The sequence below is a fragment of the Neoarius graeffei genome, chromosome 8 (genome assembly GCF_027579695.1).
Source record: "Neoarius graeffei isolate fNeoGra1 chromosome 8, fNeoGra1.pri, whole genome shotgun sequence".
Classification (NCBI taxonomy): Eukaryota; Metazoa; Chordata; class Actinopteri; order Siluriformes; family Ariidae; genus Neoarius; species Neoarius graeffei.
The window spans coordinates 31960105-31977221 of NC_083576.1; the positions used below are offsets into that span (position 1 = coordinate 31960105).

At 42.6% G+C, this 17117-nt stretch overlaps 1 protein-coding gene across 3 annotated transcripts in view; it reads left to right on the plus strand.

The window, feature by feature from the left end:
• The window catches only part of LOC132890578 (fibronectin type-III domain-containing protein 3a-like), a 181543-nt gene that overhangs the window by 106212 nt on the left and 58214 nt on the right, over window positions 1–17117 (plus strand). For all 3 annotated transcript variants that reach the window (XM_060927577.1, XM_060927580.1, XM_060927579.1), the window contains 9 exons: window positions 1648–1881; window positions 2681–2745; window positions 2850–3013; window positions 4435–4494; window positions 11521–11659; window positions 11808–11861; window positions 11971–12095; window positions 12331–12514; window positions 13755–13841. In XM_060927577.1, coding sequence (XP_060783560.1) covers window positions 1648–1881; window positions 2681–2745; window positions 2850–3013; window positions 4435–4494; window positions 11521–11659; window positions 11808–11861; window positions 11971–12095; window positions 12331–12514; window positions 13755–13841 — 1112 coding nt within the window. The remainder of the gene's footprint in view (window positions 1–1647; window positions 1882–2680; window positions 2746–2849; window positions 3014–4434; window positions 4495–11520; window positions 11660–11807; window positions 11862–11970; window positions 12096–12330; window positions 12515–13754; window positions 13842–17117) is intronic.

The window sequence follows — 17117 nt, forward strand, 5'->3', positions numbered from 1 at the left end:
CATCTATGTTCTAGGCGGCACGGTGGTGTAGTGGTTAGCGCTGTCGCCTCACAGCAAGAAGGTCCTGGGTTCGAGCCCCGGGGCCGGCGAGGGCCTTTCTGTGTGGAGTTTGCATGTTCTCCCCGTGTCCGCGTGGGTTTCCTCCGGGTGCTCCGGTTTCCCCCACAGTCCAAAGACATGCAGGTTAGGTTAACTGGTGACTCTAAATTGACCGTAGGTGTGAATGTGAGTGTGAATGGTTGTCTGTGTCTATGTGTCAGCCCTGTGATGACCTGGCGACTTGTCCAGGGTGTACCCCGCCTTTCGCCCGTAGTCAGCTGGGATAGGCTCCAGCTTGCCTGCGACCCTGTAGAAGGATAAAGCGGCTAGAGATAATGAGATGAGATGAGATCTATGTTCTATTCTGAATAAAATATGGAATTTTGAAACTTCCACATCATTGCATTCCGTTTTTATTTACAATTTGTACTTTGTCCCAACATTTTTGGAATCGGGGTTGTATCTTGTTCCTCTAAGTCTTAATGCACTTAACTAGCTGACTGACTCACCATTATTAATGTTATTAATGTACACAGCCTGGCCAGAAAAAAATTTGCCATTTGGATTTAAATAAGAAAATAATTCAGCCTTGGTTTGGATAATTGCTGCAGTGATATGTTTCAGCTGGTAGCAGTCCTTTTAACCCTAACTGATGCAGTGAGTAGCTTCTCATTTCTTTAACAACCATGTCAGAAAACGCATCCCATGATCATGGAAAAGATCTTGCTGTGTTTCATAAGGGTCAAAAAATTGGCCTGCATCAAGCAAAGAAAACAACTAAGGAGATTACTGAAATGACTGGAATTGGGTTAAGAATTGTCTGATGCATTATTAAAACCTGGAAGGAATGTGGTGAACTGTCAACTTCAGAGAAGAAATGTGGTTGGAAAAAAATCTTGACTGACCATGATCAGAGATCACTTAAACTCTTGGTGAAGTCAAATCGTAAAAAATCGACAGAAGAACTCCATCCATCCATCATCTGTAGCTGCTTATCCTGTACAGGGTCACAGGCAAGCTGGAGCCTATCCCAGCTGACTATGGGCGAGAGGCGGGGTACACCCTGGACAAGTCACCAGGTCACTGCAGGGCTGAAACAGAGACAAACAACCATTTCACACTCACATTCACACCTACGGTCAATTTAGAGCCACCAATTAGCCTAACCTGCATGTCTTTGGACTGTGGGGGAAACCGGAGCACCCGGAGGAAGCCCACACAGACACAGGGAGAACATGCAAACTCCATGCAGAAAGGCCCCTATTGGCCACTGGCCTCAAACCCAGAACCTTCTTGCTGTGAGGCGACAGTGCTAACCACTACACCATTGTGCCGCTGTGTGTGTGTATATATATATATATATATATATATATATATATATATATATATATGTATGTATGTGTGTGTGTGTGTGTATTAGCTATAGATAGGCCAGGCAGTGTGCATTAGCTAACCCTTTTTAGCTTAATCACTTTTGTTTCCCAGAACATGGGACTTGGCAGCACACTGGAGCTCTTACTTGCTTGGTGACCTAACTACTCGATTTATGATTTGTTCATCCCGGAGATGTGTGTCTGTCTATCTTACTGTCTATCTGTATGAACCTAGACATGATGTGCCACAGTGTGTCAGTACCCATCCGTGAAGAACGTGCAGTGAAAATGCAGGAGCAGCTACAGCGGAGGCTGAAAGGTGGACATCTGAGTGCTGCTAACGGCATGCCCTTCACCCACAACGGACATGGCAAAGTCCGGACAGGCATGGCTTCTTCTCCAACACCGCCACGTCTTAAACACTCAGTCCGGAATAGAGGCTCCCCTTCAAGTGACTATGAGGTTAAAGGTGAATTATTCACATGCATACATGTTGACATACAGCTCATGCCATAATAATTACACATTTTTGTTGTTCTGTACTAAAGTGAAACAGTGATTATGGAATTAAATGAAAAAGGTCAGCTTTAATTTAATTATCTTTTATTTATTGAGAGTTGAGTGAACTATATAGGGATCATAGCTGTTTTATACACAGCTCTCTTATTTCAGAGGATGAAAAATAACTGGAGACTGGTTGTTTATATTGTAACCAAATATCATGCAGACATTAAAATCAATTTAAATGGCATCTTTTCTGCTGAGGCCTTTTAAGCATTAGAGTTGCATTTTAATGTTTAAGAGACAGACTTGAACTCTAGTATGTTTTCCTAGTTGGTCTGGTTCATTTGGGCAGGAGAAAACGACTGGTCAGACAGACAAGCTGAACAACTAAATGTTGTGCTGTACTTTTCAGCATCATGGCAGTGTAATGTTGTGTAGAGACAGTTAAATCATTATATCATACAGACCTATTGTGGTCAGTTTTGACTTGACAGTAACATGATGCGAGAAACAGACTGATCTTTGGAAATCGGAAGGAGAAACATAAATTTAGTCAGTGTCACATGACCTACATCACTTATTTCCAGTCACTCATTATTCCACACACATACACTTTCCATCAGTAGGATACATAAACATGTACAGGGTTTTGTGGGATATTAATTATATAATATACCCTATTAAAGGCAAATAGTTTTTATTGCTAATATAAATTTAAAACAAGATAATGGGATATGACATTTTGTATAATGGACTTGTTACAGCTACAGATGCAGAAGAGGAAATGAGCCGAGTGCAGGAACTCCTATCTGCTGTATGCAAACCAGCAGTGAGTGTTTTTGCACTTATGTAGATGACAGCCTACTAGTCAGATTTCAGATGCTATAGTTCTATTATAATCCTTCATCCTCGCTTTCTGTCTGTCCCTTTCAGGTGGGCAGTGTCATGTCACATTCTGCAGTTCTCTCCTGGCGTCCTCCACTCCCTGTACTGTCAGAAGCGGATACACACTTACACTCACACCCTGCCCTGCCGCTCAGCTACGAGCTGGCCTTGTCTCAGAGTGGCACAGAGGGAGATTTCAAACTTGTGTACCAGTGAGTATATCTTGCTTCCACAATACAGGATTACACACAAATACGAAGTAGAAGTTTTAAGTACACTATATGGCCAAATGCTTGTGCACACCTGACCATCACATCCATATGTTCTTGCTGAACATCCCATTCCAGATTCAGTCCCCCTTTCTGTTATAATAACCTCCACTCTTCTGGGAAGACTTTCCACTTGATTTTGGAGTATGGCTGTGGGGATTTGGTCATTCAACTACAATAGCATGAGTGAGGTCAGGTTCATCCCAAAGATGTTCCAGTGGGGTTGAGGTCAGGGTTCAGTACAGGCCACTCGAGTTCTTCTAATTCAGCCTTGGCAAAGCATGTCTTCATGGAGCTCGCTTTGTGCATAGGGACATTGACATGCTGGAACAAGTTTGGGCTTCTTAGTTCCAGTGAAGGGAAATTTTAATGCTAAAGCATACAGAGATATTCTATACAATTATGTGCTTCCATCTTCGTGGAAACAGTTTGGGGAAAAACACATATGGGCATGATGGTCAGATGTCCACAAACTTTTGACCATATAGTATGCCTGTATTTTAGCTTTAACTCCCTTATTCCAGCTCATAGTAACTGCCAGTGTGTGTGTGAATGCTATGGGGACATTCTCATATCACAGTAAAGGCGGTTTTTTGTTTGTTTGTTTGTTTGTTTGTTTGTTTGTTTTTTCCTTTGGTCCTCGTTTTAAAATTAGCATTAAAATTTTGTTCATATGTGCTGACAAAGTGGTTCAAAAGTGTGCTTTTATTGCTCATGGCAGAAACCCTGTCTTAGCACAGACACAGTGCAAAAACATCCCATTTCTTACAACCAGGTTTTTTATTATTCGTTATTAATCTCATTCCACTTTGCATAAATGAGGTATATTTAAACACACCAGGAGTGAGTAACTGAAATAAAGAAGGTGCAAATAATGAATTATGTTGTGAACTGTGAATAAATGAACAGGAAATTACCCATATAATTAATGAAATTAACATTTCATTAACATTTTCATTATACTGTACAATTAATGAAATCACAGTCAACTAATTAATTCTGTCAACCAGCTGGTTATAAATAAGTTAAGTCTAATTGTGTCTCATTTGGAAAATGTTACTTTGTCACTTGGCTTCTGAAAAAAGAAACGACAGGAACAGATATGAACAGATTGGATATCGCAGTAGCATGTCTATGTAGAGGTGTGCTCTTATTAATGTATTCATTTAAATCCAACCCCTTCTTACAACGATGCTGCTCTGTGCTGATGTTCACAAAAATCCCAAAAATAGACATAACACTGCAATATGCCTTATTTTATACTTGTATCATAATGACAAGAATATGGCCTAAGCCTTCATTTGTTAAGCAGATGTTTTTGTCCAGATTCCTTGCATCCTTTGTAATGTTGAATGTTTTTCCAGAGGGAAAGACACTACATGTACATTGGGAGAGCTCAGACCTGCTACACACTATTACGCCAGGTGAGACATGTACATCCTCATGATTTATTCTTTTCAATTTCATCGAAAGCCGTAATTCAGAGCTGGGTTCTGAGTTAACCCTCTGGGGTCTGAGGGCATTTTCTGGCACTCTAATGATTTTGGCATGCTCTGATTTTGTTGTCAATTTCAACAAATCTAAGCAGTATTTTCAAAGTCAGATGACTTTTTTGTATTCAGCACAAGTTCAGCTACAGTAATATGTATGTCATGATTGTACTTTTAAAAAATAACAGATAAATAAAGATGTTGTAAAAAGCAGTTTTAGAACTGTGTTTGAATGTGTGAAAAAACATTTCCCATTGTGACGAACCGTTTTGATCACTTGATTCTGTTCAGTCTTAGGAATGTATCAAGTACAAAAACTTAAATCTGCTCCATTGTGTTAGGGTTTTGCTGGGAATCAAACCCAGGTCGCTGGTGTAGTGATCCAGCAAACCCCCACTAGGCCACCAGGGGAATGACTCATGTGCAGAGGCGTGAGGCGAAAGTAGAGTAGCAAAAAACAGTTTATTTACAATGCAAAAAATCCAAAAAGTATAATCCAAAACGGGGCGGCACGGTGGTGTAGTGGTTAGCGCTGTCGCCTCACAGCAAGAAGGTCCTGGGTTCGAGCCCCGGGGCCGGCGAGGGCCTTTCTGTGTGGAGTTTGCATGTTCTCCCCGTGTCCGCGTGGGTTTCCTCCGGGTGCTCCGGTTTCCCCCACAGTTCAAAGACATGCAGGTTAGGTTAACTGGTGACTCTAAATTGACCGTAGGTGTGAGTGTGAATGGTTGTCTGTGTCTATGTGTCAGCCCTGTGATGACCTGGCGACTTGTCCAGGGTGTACCCCGCCTTTCGCCCGTAGTCAGCTGGGATAGGCTCCAGCTTGCCTGCGACCCTGTAGAAGGATAAAGCGGCTAGAGATAATGAGATGAGATGAGATAATCCAAAACGCTCAGAAGATATAAGGGAAAAAATAAAAAATCCAAAAGTTCAAAGTCAATACAAAAGCCAATAACCAGAAAACAAGGGGTAAAAATCCAAACACTCAGAAGATCCAAAAAGTCAAAAACAAAATCCACAAAGTCCAAAAGAAAGCAAAAATACAAAGAACACAAGGACATAGGCAAGGCACATGGGACAGAGGTAACTAGCACTAAACAGCATAGCAAAAAGACTCCGTGACTAGAGGCCAAACTGAGGGAGTACAAATACACAAACTAAATAGAACACAGGTGACAATAATGAGGACTAGGCGGGGCACAAGGCACATGGAAAAACAAAACACAACACACAGAAACAATAGCGGCCTCTAGAGGCCAACAAAGTCCAAGTCCTAACAGGACCCCCCCCCCAAGGAGCATCTCCTGACGTTCCCAGGGTGCTCAGGATGGGCCAAATGGAAGTCCTGACAAAGTTCTTTATCTAAATTGTCCCGGGCGGGGACCCAATAGCGCTCCTCAGGGCCATAGCCCTCCCAGTCCACTAGGTATTGGAGCCCACCGCGGACCCGGCAGGAGTCGAGACGAGTGACCCCACTGGAGAACCTTGGCCCGGGCTTGACGAGGGACGTACAAGAGGCCCGGTGGCCCCGTCCCAGGGCTGGGGTCCTGGCGTTGGGCTTGTCGGACGGCCTCCTCAACACCCCAGCGGACAGGGGCCACAATCCGGGACACAGGGATGATAGGTCCAACTTCACTTTCCCTGTTGTTGGACGAGAATAGCCTGGAAAGCGCGTCCGGTTTGGTGTTCTTAGAGCCAGGGTGGTACGATAGGGTGAAGTTAAATCGGCTAAAGAACAAGGCCCACCTAGCCTGTCGTGGATTAAGTCTCTTGGCTTGCTGGAGGTACTCCAGGTTCTTGTGGTCCGTCCAAACCAGGAATGGATGTTGTGCTCCCTCCAACCAGTGCCTCCACTCCTCAAGGGCCAGTTTAACTGCGAGCAGTTCCCGATCCCCCACATCATACCGGGACTCCGCAAGGCTCAGGCAGTGGGAGAAGTATGCGCAGGGGTGCAACCTTCCATCTGAACGTTGAGAGAGGACCGCGCCGACGCCACTGTCCGAGGCGTTTACCTTGACGACGAATGGTTGCGAAGTGTCCGGGAGGACCAGAATGGGTGCCATGCAGAAGCGTTGCTTGAGGTCCCTGAATGCCTTTTCCGCCTGAGGAGACCAGACAAAGGATCCACCTGTCTTTCTGGTGAGATCCGAAATGGGCGCTGCTACAGAACTGAAGTTCCTGACAAACTTGTGGTAGAAGTTAGCAAACCCTAAGAACTGCTGAACTTCTTTAATGGACTTGGGAGTGGGCCAGTCCCGGACGGCCAGGGTCTTGGCTGGATCCATCTGGAGTTGTCCCGTTCATACAATAAAACCCAGAAAGGAGACCTCGGGGACATGGAACTCACATTTCTGGGCTTTGGCAAACAGATTGTTCTGTAGCAGCTTTTGGAGAACCTGGCGGACGTGGTGGCGATGCTCCTGCAAGGTCTTGGAGAAAATCAGAATGTCGTCGAGGTAAACAAAGACATATAGGTTGATCATGTCTCTCAAGACGTCGTTGATAAGGGCCTGAAAGACAGCTGGCGCATTGGTGAGTCTGAAGGGCATCACTTGGTATTCATAGTGCCCTGACGGGGTGTTAAAGGCAGTCTTCCAGTCATCTCCCTGTCGGATGCGGATGAGGTGGTATGCATTCCGTAAGTCCAGCTTGGTGAAGATAGTAGCGCCTTGGAGCAGATCGAACGCTGTGGACATCAGCGGAAGGGGATAGCGGTTACGCACAGTGATCTTGTTGAGGCCCCTGTAATCAATACACGGCCGGAGCCCCCCATCCTTCTTGCCGACGAAGAAGAAGCCGGCACCAGCGGGTGAAGTGGAGGGTCGAATGAACCCAGAGGCCAGAGCGTCCTTGATGTACTCCTCCATGGCCTTGCGTTCTGGCTGAGAGAGGGAAAACAGTCTGCCGCGAGGAGGGGTAGCCCCAGGAAGCAAGTCGATGGCACAGTCGTAGGCACGGTGCGGAAGAAGAACGGCAGCCCTGCTCTTGCTGAAAACTTCTTTAAGATCCCAGTACTCTGTGGGAACTTGAGATAACTCGGTGAGATCAGGAGGCTCGGCAGAAGACACAGGAGAGCTGGAGAGCAGACAAGAGGCATAGCATGCAGGACCCCATTCCACAACCTGGCTTGTTACCCAGTCTATACGAGGATTGTGGCAGGTAAGCCAGGGAAGGCCTAGAATGACTGGGAACTCTGGCGAATGAATAAGGTGCAGGGATATTTCTTCTTTGTGACCTTGAGACTGGAGAAGTAACTTGGGTGACTCTCCCGTCACCTAAGGCTTGGCCATCCAGGGCAGACACAGACAGTGGGACTTCAAGAGGTGCAGTCGGGACATTGATTCTTTGGGTGAAGTGAACATCCATAAAGTTTCCAGCCGCCCCGGAGTCTAACAAGGCCTGGCAAGAGTGGACGGACTCACCCCAGGAGATGGAGACCGGGATGTAGACTCCTTGGCCAGGAAGTTCGGGAGAGAGCGCAGGCCCCGTCACAACCCTCCCTCGGCTGGACGGAGCGGTCCTTTTCCTGAGAGTTCGGGACATGATGCTCGGAAGTGGCCAGGCTTGCCACAGTAGATGCAGCACTTGTCCCTCCTTCTGCGCTCCCTCTCAGACGTGAAAAGACGGGTACGGCCCACTTGCATGGGCTCCAGACAGTCGCTGGAGGAGGTAGACGGGCTCCAGGTTGAGGCGGTGAGGCCGGAGAAGCTCTGGACTTGGCGGCACTCTCTAATCCTGTTGTCAAGATGAATGGCATGTGAGATCAGTGTTTCGAGGTCACTTGAGCATCCGATAGAGGCCAGACCGTCCTTGATGGGGTCAGACAGACCATGGTGGAAGGCTCAAACAAGGGCAGTCTCATTCCATCCACTTACTGCTGCAAGCGTCCGGAACGAGATGGCGTAGTCTGCCACGCTTCCTCCCTGTCGGATGGACATGAGCTTCCTGGCTGCATCCTTACTGATGTCCGCCTGGTCGAAGACACGAAGCATCTCCTCCGTAAACAGCTTGAAATCAGAGCACTCGGGTCCCTGTCAGATGGCTGTTGCCCAAGCTCGTGCCTTACCAGCTAACAAGGTTATCACAAAGGCAATCTTGCGGCGATCCGTAGTGTAGGTGGTAGGCTGGAGCTCAAAGGTGAGTTGGCACTGGGTGAGGAACTCTCGGCACTCACTGTGCTTGCCGTCATACCTCTGTGGTGCAGGAAGGCAGGGTTCGCGAGGTGGAAGAGACAGCGTGGCAGGAGACACTGGAGTGGGAGCAGATGGAGGCAGAGGAGTCAGCTGTGCCAGGGTTTTCCCAATTTGCTGAAGCAGTACCTCGTGACGAGCAAGGGCCTCACATTGGCTTGCAAGTGTACATCCATGAGTGTCCATGGTAGCTCCGAAGCGCGTTAAAGCAGCCATAATTCCCTGAAGGTTGGCTGGGTAGACAGTTGACGAAGCCTCTGCTGAGTCGGTCATGAGGGAGTCTTTCTGTTAGGGTTTTGCTGGGAATCAAACCCGGGTCGCTGGTGTAGTGATCCAGCAAACCCCCACTAGGCCACCAGGGGAATGACTCAGGTGCAGAGGCGTGAGGCGAAAGTAGAGTAGCAAAAAACAGTTTATTTACAATGCAAAAAATCCAAAAAGTATAATCCAAAACGCTCAGAAGATATAAGGGAAAAAATAAAAAATCCAAAAGTTCAAAGTCAATACAAAAGCCAATAACCAGAAAAGAAGGGGTAAAAATCCAAACGCTCAGAAGATCCAAAAAGTCAAAAACAAAATCCACAAAGTCCAAAAGAAAGCAAAAATACAAAGAACACAAGGACAAAGGCAAGGCACACGGGACAGAGGTAACTAGCACTAAACAGCATAGCAAAAAGACTCTGTGACTAGAGGCCAAACTGAGGGAGTATAAATACACAAACTAAATAGAACACAGGTGACAATAATGAGGACTAGGCGGGGCACAAGGCACAAGGAAAAACAAAACACAACACACAGAAGCAATAGCGGCCTCTAGCAGTCAAAACAAACATGACAACAAAAAAGAAATGATAGCGGCCTCTAGAGGCCAACAAAGTCCAAGTCGTAACACATTGATTTTGCAATTAACTGGCCATCAAAAAATGTATGTCCTGTTGGTTTGGGATAAAGGGTTGGCAGTGGGAGGGGTATTCAGTGAGAAGAGTAAAAAATTCCATTCAATGAGAAGAGTGAAAACCCCTCCCACTGACAACTATTAATCCCATCAGGTCAAGTGGTATTTGACTCTATTCAGTGTGTCTTGAAATTAACTCTTGTACTGTTTTACTCAGTTCAGAGCCACAACTACCTCTGTTACTCAGTTACACAATTACTCTGTAATTTTGTTCCAACTCCAAATTTTACTCTCTAAACTCAAAATAGAGCAAAATGAACTATTTTTGAGGAAAATACTTTTAACTCTGGAAAAATTACTCAGTCATTTTTCCTGTGTATGCACTACAGTGCACGCATATCAACTGATCTGCTAATAATAAATAGAAGAAATATTTACACTTACTCGAGTTGATCTTCGGCTGGATCAAGTCGAAGTAAAAAAAGCACCGCTGATCATCGGTGTCGCAGTTCTCAAGATTGAATTGAATCGCTGTCCTGAAATTGAATCACTGTCCTGAATCATCCAAAGCGCCTCTTGAGCATAAAATCTGGGTGCCATCTCACAAGAAGTTTTACCTCCAAACAGACAGCCTAAACTATGGCTGACGTATTTTATCCTGTTTACGGTGGGCATTACCACCACGAAAGAGAAACCAATCAAAACCGAAACAGTGAAAGTGATTATCATGCCCATTACCATGTGAATAGTCTTTTATGAATGCCTAAGTGCGCACTCAGCACTCTGACTCCTGTGTGACTGAGTAAGGTGACAAGTTTTATATTTCATCTAATTTAGGTAATTTAAAAAAATTTTTTTTTGGCAGTGGGCACATAGGAAAGTGTAACGTATAAAGTTTCTGTCAATATGTTTATCATGCTTGTATGATAAAAACTCGAGAATATATTTATCTAAATACATGACCTATTCATTCTAAACCTGCCGAGCTTTGCCGGCGAAGCTCTCGACCCCAAAGGGTTAATTGGGAGGTTGGGAGTTCAAATACCAGCAGTCAGTTACATCAGTTAAAAGCAAGTTTGATGCAGGTGTAAATTTGATCCTAAATCATACACTGAGAGCAGTTAGTGCTGTGTAGAATTCTGTGTGCACCACAGGCACTTTTGTGACAAGTAGTGTGTAGTAACCATCGATCAAAACTTTGCAACTTTAGATCAGAAGAGTAACACTTCACCCTCACCATCGCCAATCAGAAACTGGATCCAACATTAACAGGAAGTTCTACACCCATGATTGAGACACAGGGAGGCAGTTTATGGGTGTAACATTTCCTTCAAGCAAGGTCCATTGAAAAAAAAATCGAAATAGAATGTTCTTTACAGTAAAGTTGTGACTCATATTGTCTCTGTCTCTTTTTGTATTTGTACTTTGTGTTTGTTTGGCAGCAGTGGCATTTTAATAATGAACCATAACAATAAGAGAGAGCTTAATCTGTGTTTGACATATTGAATGACAAACTGAACTATGAATGTTTTAAATATTTTGTGATGTAATCTGAATTTGATCCTCCATACTTATGTACTGCCTTAAAACTATGCTGCTTGGTGCACATGTAGACTTTTTTTTTTTTAATAAATAATCCATAAACTTAAATGCAGTGGCTTTATTCTTGGGTTGTATCATGTATTAGTTTAAACTTGCTTTGAGTTAAAGTGTCTAGCAAATAAATGAAATTGCTTGGATTACATATAAAGTTTCTGTTCATATGATACGTTATGAAAATAGAGTTCTAAACAGATATTTTCTGCTTTATGTTTATACATGTGTGTATAAAGTCATTCACATAGTATGCTGTACTGATGCTGTCTCTGTGTGTGTAAGGGTGTGTGTGGCATGTAGGTCAATGAAGGGAGCCCCATCAGAGAGTGTAACTTTCACTACAATGTGCAGCGTCCCAGACACTCCTGCAGTCCCCCGACTTATCCAGCGCACCAAGAGCTCCATAAGCCTTCAGTGGAGAGTATGCCTTACAGTTTCACTTATTACAAGCAGAGCCACACCTTAGTTTTCTATTCCTTTAACAGTAACAGTAGTTCCTTAATATAATTTAAAAATCTTATCAGTTTGCATCAGCTCATTCTCGGCTTCTTCATTCTTGTCTGTCTCAGTCACCCAATGACAATGGCTCAAAAATCACTGGCTTTTGCTTGGAATATCATGAGGTAGGGATCGACATGAAACAAGTATATTTCCTTTTCCATAATAAATCCTGTTTTTCTCAGGTCATGTCTGTGTGCTGAGTATATATGAATGTGTATTTGGTATGATTAGCAGGGAAAACAAAGTGCATTTAAGGAGATTTACAGTGGCCTTGCCAAGCAGTACAAAGTTGTGCACCTCATGCCTTCAACAAAATATGCCTTCAGACTTGCTGCTAAAAATGATATAGGAATGAGGTAAGTATCTGCCCAATAGATCTAAGTGAAATTAATTTCGTGCTCCTTCAATTACATTGTTCTTGATCATTTTGGGATAAGTTACAGAATGAAATTCATGATGTTTAAAAATTCAGCTTTTTATATTAAATGGTTTTGCAAACTAGATTTTTTTTTAGTCCTGGTCTAGAATGAGGATTCAGATGCCTAATTATCTTTTCAACAAGAAGGATGTTCATGTATTTGCTCTCTCCAGTGCCTTCAGTGCTGTTCTGAGTTGTTGCACAGCCAGCTGTGTCATGTCTCCTCCTGCTCCTCCACCTCCACCTCGTCTCATGGAGGCTGGCGTAACATGGCTGAGTCTAGAGTGGAGCACCCCTTGTGGGACAGCCAGCCGAGACACACTCTCTTACATTCTGGAGATGGAAGAGATTGGATCAGTGAGTGTGCAGAAAGCACTGTATTTCTATTGGAGTTAGATGGCACACAATACACACATACATTTAGCGTTTAATAGTATTCACTCCCTTGAACTTTTCAACATTTTATAGTGTTACGGCCTGGAACTGAAATGAACTTAACTGGGATTATATGCCACAAATCTACGCACTATCCCATAATACTGAATAGCATGTTAAATTATTTACAATAAAAGTTGTGATTGCAAAAGTATTCACACCCGTTGCTGTGAAACCCCTAAATTAGTTCTGGTGCAACCAGTTTCCATCAGAAGTCAGATAATTAGTTAAATGGAGTGCCTGGAAGGACACATATCTAAACAAACAGTAGAGTGACACCTAAGGAGCTATAAAATATCATTCAGGGTTTGGTTATCAAAACAAAATCCCAATCCCGCAGAGCAATATTAAACAATTTTTTTTAAGAATATGGCGCAAAATCAACTCGGTCTAGAGGAGGCCATTCATTGAAATTCCGTCCACCATTCGCCAGAGAAGCCGCCAAGGGGTCAAGGCTAGCTCTGGAGGAGCTGGAGATCCATAACTCAGATTAGAGAAGCTGTTTACAGAACAACCAGATCCCTAACACTGCACACAGCTGAATTTTATGGAAGAGTGCCAATGTTTGGCTTACGCTTGGCAGAAACCCAATGTTGCTCATCACCCTGAGAACACCATCAGCACAGTGAAGCATGATGGTGGTAGCATCATATAGAGCATTACCTTTGCCCTCTTGAGTGCTTCTGTGCCTAATCCCCCCCTTACCCAATGTCTGACTTTGTTGGACAGCCTCCTCTATCTGTCAGACGAAAAAGGCCCTAATTGGACCATCATGTGAACAAAGGAATAAAACTTGCTATTGATATGTACTGACAGACCAGTACAGTTGGTATTTGCAATGTAATACTTGACCCTAACTTTAGTTCTTCACTTCCAGCACACATGTGCAGTGTACATTGTGAACATGGTGGAGTGTGGATAATTAGATACACGTTTGAGGCTACTTCTCATACTTTCTTCACACACATTGCTTTGTGGACTAATCCTGCTCTACCACACAAAGCATGCTAAAGGTTAAAAGACAGTCAAAACAACCCTTGTTATGACTTTTTTATTTTCTGTTTTCCTGGGTAAAGGCCAGCAAGTGACTAGCAACATAGTCATGTTGTTTGTAAAATATTTAAGAAACGATGTTGACAGGATGTTTTTTTTTTCTGTACAGGGATGTGGCTTTCAGCTGAAGCATAGAGGAGAGGAGCAGTCATGTGTAGTGAAGGAGCTCAGGCGATACACCTCCTATCGATTCAGGGTGAGTGGTGGCAGAAACTAATTTAATTTGGGTGAATGGAGTGGAATGTGATGTCATGATTCAGAAAAGCTGTTTCTTTTAATAAGAATTTAAAGGGGACATGTTATGAAAAAAACCTTACTTTTTCAGTGCTTGTGCACATACATTTGGGTATCTGGAGTGCCTACCAACCAGCAAACTCTGCAATAAAACACCCAGTCAGTTTCTTTTGGGCTTCCTGTTTCAGAAAACATGTGCTTCAATAAGTCGTTCAGATTTGGTTCCCTGTCTATGTCACAAGGGGAGTCATTAGAATTATGCCACCCCTTTATCTGAGTATCTCCACTCATGGCTTGCTAACTGGCTTTGCGAATGAAAATTTATAAAGAAAGTGCAACCTGATTGGCCGGTGGAAGAGGGGGGTGGAGTGAGTAGTGTCTCATTATCATTTAGAGGAACAGGCAATCACATTAAACGTTTTGAACCAGGCTGTTTAAACAGAGTGGAAAGGGAACTGTGGTGCTTTATGCTTGTGATATTTTGACCAAAACATCTCACAGAAATTTCATTAAGACCTTAGGGAACTGTGTCAACTTGTGGAAAAGAGATATTATATGTCACCTTTAATGTTAAACTGTTTTTTGTCAAGTCACATTCTCAGCCAAACGTCCATTTGACAAGTTCGTATTAGAGTGAAAATTATTTTGATTTGATTTCAATTTGAACAGATTCAGTTGAATGCTGCACAGAATAAAGTGGACTAGAAAATGCTGGCTGAGGAATGAAAAATGTGACAATGGAAAATGTTAAAAGATAGATAAAATGTTTACATAATTTAAAAACAATAGTGTTTTTCACAACCTACACGACTTCCTTCTACAGCGCTCCAGCTATATCCTCTGGCTCAGTTTGCCATTTTTATTTTTAGCAGCTCACATAAAATGCCACCTGCAACTGAAAATACCCGGTGTGTTTGGTTCATTTCCTGCAGTTAGGTTGAATCAGAGTTGAATTGTGTTCTCACTGCAGTGAGACTGTACCTGGGTTCTCTGAGAAACAGTCTAAGCCTGGTTATTTTTGTCCATACTCGTGAAATAGATGTGTTATCATCCATACAAATGAGCCATATCAATGGCATGAATGCACCCAGGTTTTATTTTAACTAAAACCTCCATATGTGAAACAAAGCATATACAGCTTTAATTTGTAAAGTAACCTTGGGTGTGTGAAAGGTGTGTTAACTGTGAGGCTGTCTGGAAAAATATGTTTTCTTTTTCTACTTGTAGCATACTTTAAGAAACCATAAATTTATTTTAGCAAAGCAACATGGATTTTCTTTCTCTTGTAATTACATTTTAGTCTTGCCTAGGCTATCTTCCTCCTCAGATCATGTGGGATAAGGAGCCAACTTAACAAATGCAGTGGTAAAAACTGTAATTGTGTGTAAATATGTCTAAAACCTTCTTAGTGAAGATATAACATTATATTGTATGGACATGAGTGTTTTACTGGGAAATACATCACTCGTATTTTTCATACAAGCTACATCTGGGACATGGAGAACCAAAGCCATATTTCTCTATATGTCACTCGTGAAGATATTGATGAATTGTTTTGATAAATGTGGGGACATTTTGTTTGTGAATGTGTCTATATAATAAAAAGAAAATCACACATTGGCTTGAAGTTTATCTTCTTGTGTCGAAAAACTCGCATTTTTCATACAAAATACATCATGGATCTGAGTGACATATTTCATGATATTTCACTCAGGTGGCGTCACTCCTAGTGGTTTCCCGCTGACTAGACGTGCGTTGTTAAAATGACAAAGCGGTTCAAAATTAAAATTCTTTTGATTAACTTGCATAGTTTTTCTGTGGATGTGTCGCTGTAATATAAAGAACAGTACATGGTGGTGTGAAGCTATGAAGTTTATCTTCTCATGTTGAAAAATATCTCACTTGTTCGCTCACTCACAATGTATACATTGACCATTCAAAACTATATTACATTACTGGCATTTAGCAGATACTCCTATCGAGAGCAACATACAATATACCCAGAGTAGCCAGGGGTTAAGTACCTTGGTCAAAGGCAATTTAGCCATTCCTGCTGGTCTAGGGAATTGAACCAGCAACCTTTTGGTCCCAAAGCTGTGGCTCTAACCATAAGGCCATGGCTTCCCCATGGGAAGCTATGATAAACTTCATATCTTCACACAACCATGTAATTTCCTCTATATATATTTAACAGTTATTCCACAAAATCGAGTCATACCTGAGCTGATAGCCGACGAGCGGCATAGTGATAAGCCATGTACGAAGAGATTGAGTGGAATAACTGTTTTATTCTATCCACATTCACTGGATTTGGAGAAACAGAGCATTTTTATTTTTTGCAAATTCAGTAAATAAAAACTTGATACAAAATGTCTGACGAAATCATTTCCGCTTAGAATATAAACAAACCGGTGAAATGACAGCAGCAATTTGTGAAAAATGCTATAATAATAATTCTTAAAAAATAAAAAAAAGATACGCTCTTACCATCAAAGGCTTTTATTCCATATTTTGTTGCTTTTTTTGTATTTTGGGGGTTTTTCCTCTTCTTTAGGGTTTTTTGGTGGTTGGCAAACCAACTTAAAGTTGCATTACTGCTACTGACTGGGCTGGAGTGTGGAATAGGATACATTTGTGGGGGCTCTATTCTTTCAGCTATTTCTGTTTCTTTTAAATACTTGATAATTTTTTGTGGTTTTGTTTTCGAGTAGAGTTTTTATTTCGTCCTCAGTTGGTTCAGCAACATGCTCCACCATTTTGTTTTTCTCTTCTCATGGTATATGAGCTGATAGCCTAGTAGTAGAGTAGCCAATCGGAGCACGCGATGACTCATATCCAGCGAATGTGGATAGAATATACACACACACACACACACATATATTGTATGTATACACACATATACCAGTCAAAAGTTTGGACACAGCTTCTAATTCACTCGTATTTCTTTATTTTTATTAATTAAAAGACACTTCATGTCTTAAAATAATGATGGAGTGTTACTTCTCTTTAGTTCAGACCTGGGCATTTTACGGCCCGCGGGCCGCATCCGGCCCTTTGGTTCATTCTGACCGGCCGGCGTAAGGTTAATTAGAAATTACAAAATAAACGTATTTTCTAATTTTACCCCATGCATGGACTGAATGTGCATTGCTTTTATTTTGAAGTTGTGTTCAACAAAAACGCAATGCGTGCGACATGAACGTGACATGAAATCCCACAAAACCTAATCCTGCGATAA